Source organism: Cucurbita pepo, chromosome 10 (assembly GCF_057944985.1).
Source record: "Cucurbita pepo subsp. pepo isolate OVF chromosome 10, ASM5794498v1, whole genome shotgun sequence".
NCBI lineage: Eukaryota > Viridiplantae > Streptophyta > Magnoliopsida > Cucurbitales > Cucurbitaceae > Cucurbita > Cucurbita pepo.
Window position 1 is genome coordinate 2,474,453 of NC_141807.1, and position 5,889 is coordinate 2,480,341.

General features: G+C 38.7%; 1 protein-coding gene across 2 annotated transcripts; it reads right to left on the bottom strand.

Annotated features, from left to right (window-relative positions):
* Window positions 1-2,631: 2,631 nt before the first annotated feature.
* LOC111804502 (uncharacterized) lies at window positions 2,632-5,565 on the bottom strand. Of its 2 annotated transcripts, none has more exons than XM_087127353.1 (7): window positions 5,414-5,565; window positions 4,996-5,262; window positions 4,508-4,737; window positions 4,172-4,430; window positions 3,554-3,733; window positions 3,297-3,452; window positions 2,632-3,165 (listed from the first exon to the last, which is right to left on the bottom strand). In XM_087127353.1, the coding sequence occupies exons 2-7, from the start codon at window positions 5,023-5,025 to the stop codon at window positions 2,998-3,000; spliced, it is 1,023 nt and encodes a 340-aa protein (XP_086983479.1). In that variant the 5' UTR covers window positions 5,026-5,262; window positions 5,414-5,565; the 3' UTR covers window positions 2,632-2,997. The 2 variants fall into 2 exon arrangements, with proteins under 2 accessions (XP_086983479.1, XP_086983480.1); XM_087127354.1 differs by having other exon boundaries at window positions 5,345-5,488.
* Between the last annotated feature and the right edge of the window lie 324 nt (window positions 5,566-5,889).

The following is a 5,889-nucleotide window of genomic DNA, read 5'->3' on the forward strand; positions in this document are numbered from 1 at the left end:
TTGCTGTGAAGTAGGCCTTTTTGGTGATTCAATAAACTAATGACAAAAGGTTTTCCAAGTTTTTCTATGTCAAAAGGGTCATTATTCCATTAATCATCTCGTCCTTTTAATCACTTTGTATAAACTATACAAATTCTGTTTTCTGTTTACTTTATTAGAAGACCTTACATATTACTTCATTAACATAACAATTTTGGGTAAAGTGGACAATCCATACCATTTTTTTGGCAATATGAAAAGGATTGTTATATGCCAACAAGTGTGTACGAGCCATGCTTTGGACATAGACATCTCCATGAGGATGGTATTCTTGACCGTTGAACGACAAAAAAGGAAGAAGTATGAGCATTTGCTATCCCAGCGATGTTGATATGTATAGCTATCAGTCTCACAGCTTTAAAACGCATTTATTATGGAGAGGGTCTAGCCCTACTCCAACTAGTGTCTCGTACCATCCCGTGATTGGCTCAGATACCATTTGAATAGTCAATATTGTCCATTTTGGTCTGTTACGTATTACTGTTAGCCTCACAGTTTTAAAACGTGTCTGTTAGGAAGAGATTTTCACACTCCAATAGGGTCTTATGGATTTTGAATATTAAGTTTATACGAAACGTAAAGGTACGTACCCATGATATGTATATGGAAATATTCTTACATACTCATTTCCATTGCCATTGCCATTGACAGCTATATAATGTTTTTACATTTCTTTCATCAAACCAATAATCCAAGTAATTACATAAAACTTCCATTAGGCTAGCTATAAAACTTAGCACATATATCACACGAGGACCGACTTTGCCTTTTCTGGCCCGACATGAAATGTTTCATAAGTGAAATAGTTATTCGTCCATCAACCTTTTGAAATGGTAACTGACGTCTTATCGATGCTCCGAGCACAACACAATATTCATACCAAATAAAAATTCAATCCATGCATTCATAAATCATATATATAGCTTACATTATGACGGATGCAACACCCTTTCATCTTTCTTTTTTGTTCCTTGTGGAGAAATAACCAATAATAATAATACTGCAGTTTTAGTTCTGAATGGAATGGCCAACTCCAGGGCTGTGCCCGGGGGTGGTTGGCCTGAAGTCATCCATCTTCCGACCGGGAGACGAACCCACCGCAGCTGCTGTAGGAGGGTTCGGGTTGGTTGTTCCGTTTCCTTCCTCAACACTTTCACCATGGAATTGGAAATGACCGTCTTTTGCAGGCCTCTCAGAGAGTTGGTGATTTGTATCGGTTTTCAATGGCCTGCTCAGGACAGAATCTGTAACATAACATAAAACTATAAGGGCAGTGAAAAGAAAGGCAAAGCTTAGCTTGGTTGGCGCCATAGATTTGAAGTTGAACAAATTCCAACCAAGCTGTACTGAGAAGGGTGAAGAGAGAGTATATGCAAGAACAGCATAAACTAAAGAGGTATTTATAGGAGGAGCGTTAAGGAGTGCTATGAGTTACTGTGAAGCCCACCAAAGCAGTGGAGTGGAGGCCCCTTTTTCGGCTCCCAATTGACCAATATAAAAACAAACTAATTAGAATTCTTAATGGGGGCTTAATTAATTGAGTTCTAAACTTTGACTTTTCCTTTCTCACAAAAAGGGAATAGGAGTTGACCACTGATAGTGCAGACAGATTCAATTTGAGAATTAATTAAGGAGCTTTGGAACCAATTCTCTGCTCCTACCAAAGTTCAAGCTTGCGAGGAATTTCAGTGTATCACTACAAATTTTGTTTGCAACCATTATGTGAAATTCCATTAGGGTGTACAAACTCTCCCCATCAAACGTGTTTTAAAGTCGTGAGGCTGACGGTGATACGTTACTGACCAAAGTTGACAATATCTGCTAGCGATGGGTTTGGACTATTATAAATGGGATCAGAGTCAGTCACCGAGCAGTGTGCCAATGAGGACACTGGCCCCCAAGGAGGGTGGATTGTGAAATCTCACCTCAGTTGGAGAGGTTTTATCTAGGGTGTGGATACCTCTTCCAATCAGACGCGCTTTAAAGTTGTGAGACTAACAACAATACGTAACGAACCAAAACGGACAATATCTGTTAGCGATGAATTTGGACGGTCAGTAAAGAAAATGTGAAAACATGGTTTTAGTCAAAATTTAAGATAGGGGCGGATTCATGCATGTCTCTCGAAACAGTAAGAAAAAAAAAGATTGGAACTTTATGGACGTTTTGTTGAATGGAGTGAGTATCAAGTTTTACATGTGTTTTCGTCATATATGAAGAAGAATATGACACTTTTTTTTGTTCATCTTTTCTGGACAAATACATAAAGAGTGTTGAAATAAAATTCGCTCCGATACCAATTTGTTGAAAATAACAATCCGCTCTATACCAATTTGTAGAAGTATACGTTCGCTCTGAAACTAACTTATTAAAATAATACCCATGAGGCTGTGAAGAAGATGTCGAGAGGGGAGAGACAATGAGACAAAAGAAATTCTGAAAAGCCCTTTTCTATTACACTCTACTCTCTTCCTCTCTGCTTGTTACAATGCTCTTGCTCTCTGCTTTTTACCATGAAAACAAATTAACAAAATGTTTTTACCATGAAAATAAATTAACAGAGTAGGATTGGCTGCAAGGTATGTCCCAAAATAGACTAAAGTTTCTCTGTTTCTTGTTTTGATTAAATTTTGGTTCTCAAGAAAACATCCTCAGTTTGTTTACATGCCTCTTTGTCAGAAAAGCTCATACTTTTGCAGATTGAATGAGACGATAACACTATCACAACAGTTGGCTAACATTTACAATTCAGTTTGGTCAAACAGACTATAAACCAAAAAGGGTTGGTCCTCAATCAGTGAAGGCTGATTGAGAGGGGAGAAACAGCGGTAACACTCCAATGAACATCAGGCAAACACAGTCCAAACTGGTTAAGCAAGCTTCTTTGTTTTGGGAAGAACTGGCAAGGCATTACCCTTTCCAACCATCTCAAACGTCGAGCAAAAAACGATATATACCTCAGTAATCTGCGTGAAGAAGATGCTCGTAAGCAGTTCCGTTCAGAGTCACCTTAACATCGTCCCAGTTCTTGATGTAATCAGACAATTGTCCTGTGTGTATCTTCACTTGGCGGCTTCTTAGTTCCATTTGTGGCAGATTAAGAAACTCTTGTACATCTTTCAGTTTCTGCAACAACAATGGTGGATTTGATTTGACCGTCAAAAACAAAGCTTCAATAGATGAGGGAAAAGCCAATGCAGTAGAGTTGCAATGGGTTAGCACCAAGCAATGAACAATCCAAACCGATTAAGTCTCACCGTTCGATTATTGATTAGGTCCTCGTAGTACACAATGATGTGCCTTGTGTTACCAAAGTACTCCAAGGCCTTAGAAATTGTTGCCTCCATTCCCTCCAGATCAGAGATCAACGATGTCGAATTTATGACAGGCTTGTACTTCGAAAGTGCATCGGCCTGAAAGACAGTTCAATCGGCCATATCTTTAACACCCGAGTAACAGAAAGAAAATCGAGACAACAATAGCAAGTGAGAAAGAGAGGGCAAGGGAGAGAAACCTCTTCTAGAGAATGCACATGTGATTTGTGGGTTCCATTCAACATCTTAGCATAACGATCATAGGAATTTGCAAGAACCGAAACAATACGACGTAGTAGGTTTCTTCGGAAGATAAAAATTGTAGAAACACCTCTCTGGTTGAAGTAGTCTGCTATTTCTTCATGATGCTGCATCAATCCCTATTCAAACAAAATACCATAAGCTACTACCTCTTCCAACCATCAAGTGAAGCCCTCAGTCGAAACAAATTAAACTGGGAATGAACACGGTACTATGTCGTGCAACTACATGATTTTTAGCACGGATCAGGTTGACAACATTCCACATAATGAGATGCATTTATGAGGAGTAAATTAGCTCGTTACGTTTTAAAACACGTCTGCTAGGGAGAAGTTTCCACACCCTTATAAGAAATGTTTCGTTCTCCTCTCCAACCGAACAAGCATCTATAGTGTCAAAATTTCATTTCTCCAACCGAACAAGCATCTATAGTGTAAAAATTTCATTACTAAGCTTCAAAGATTACGCATACTAGGCACACACATTACACATAGGTAGAAGTAGCGTCTATAAGTTTAATTCTCGAACACGAAAAATAAAACGGGACCCTTCGTTACCTGATTAAGCATCCATTTGAAGCCAACGGCTGCAGAGCAATGGTTCTTAGAAGCACTACTGAGCCAGTCCAAATTGTAAATCCTATCCAGAGTCTGTACAATTGAGGTAATATTTTTTCGCCGATCCAAAACAGAAAACACCTCACCATTAGAGGAGACATTAACATGACTGTTCAGAAGACTCTCAAACCAGCCACTTCCGGACCGCTGCATCGAAACGATTGCAAAGAATCTTACTGGATTGTTGAAGCATTCAGCCCTGATACAACACAAAAGCTGAGTATTGAGTGATCTTAAACATTTGAAATCATGATTAGAAGCATAAATTTCAAATACCTGCTAAAAGTTTTGGGTCTTGGATAATGCTCACGAGGAACTTTTGTTAGCCTAATACTTTTTTCAGGATAGTCAGCGATTTGAACCCTCAGGAATCTGGCCTTGGTGTGAGTGTTCAACTGCTTCACACAGATTGAACATATGGAAACACTACAGACCATTGCAAACATCAAAACTGCCATCCTCAACAACAGAGGAGATTTCTTGGGAGGTTTTAGAATCAGAGTATCCTGGGAAACCATGAAAGAGGAAAAATACGTTACAGTTCGTTAAGCTCCCTTGAATAACAACGGAAGCTGCATGAATTAAAGAACGAAAAAGATGACCTTCACAAGGCAAATTGTTCGGAAAACTAAGAAAACGAACTTCTTAACCTCAAAATAATCGAACATTCAAACTATGAAACCTAGAAGAAAGGAAAATGTTTTGAAACCAGAAACTCTCGATTTTAAAAGGTAAAGTGTAGACAAAGAAGAAAGATAGAATACCTGGGTGAAGAAACAGATACTTTCGGCCATGGGTCTTACAAGAAAAACAGCAAAAAAAGGGAACAGAGGTCAAATTTTGGGACCAAACCGTCAACCCTGTTCGTCTACTAAGCCCAGCGGCTGCCGATTTGCTTCAAAAATAGGCAAGAACGAGACCCAAAGAGAGAGACATTTGGGTTTAAGGTGAAGAAGATAAATTTGGACACGTGATGCACAGAAAGCAAGAACAAGAAGAAACGAAGCAACGCGTAATTTGAGGGGCTCCGTCTGCATTCAAATTCCAAACAAAAATTGAAATTTTGTTAATACTCCGTACGAGTTATGGTGTTGGGTTCCGGCAAAATCTTACAAATCTTTAAATCAAAACTTTTGTCGTAGACCCAGACGGCGTAATGTGGAAAAGAACCGATAGATTTACCAAACACTAAACAAAGTGCAGAGGCGCGTCAAAGAATGAAGGTGGGGGCAATGCGAGTACCCCTTTGCTACACTGTAATGCCTTTTTCGTTCCAAATGGATAGAAATAAAGCAATGGTTAAATTACAGATTAATTTGTTGTTAGCCACAGTGAAACCCTGGGTGTGACGCTATAATTTAATGCATCGAATCCCTTTTCCCAGAAAAATTTAAAAAGGACAGTCCAGAGAGGCAGGTCCTGATCCCTCCCATTATTTAACACTGGATATCATTTGTTTATGCTCAATCATCTCACTACTATTCTTCCCTTTCTGTTTTCTTCTTTTACAATGTTTTTTTTTTTGAAAGTTAGATTCTCTGTAAATCAGCATCGAACATGGCATCCCATCTTTACCACCATTATTTCTATCATTGATATTATCTTTTAAATATCACCTATTAGAGAGAAAGGAACCAAATATTTCTTACAAATATGTG

What these genes read in the sequence shown, in the direction of transcription:
- LOC111804502 (XM_087127353.1), bottom strand. Translation starts at nt 5,025, where the DNA reads ATGGCCGAAAGTATCTGTTTCTTCACCCAG. An exon ending in GTATCTGTTTCTTCACCCAG is followed by an intron (nt 4,738 to 4,995) that starts GTATTCTATCTT and finishes ATGGTTTCCCAG; the next exon opens with GATACTCTGATTCTAAAACC. An exon ending in AGACCCAAAACTTTTAGCAG is followed by an intron (nt 4,431 to 4,507) that starts GTATTTGAAATT and finishes GTGTTGTATCAG; the next exon opens with GGCTGAATGCTTCAACAATC.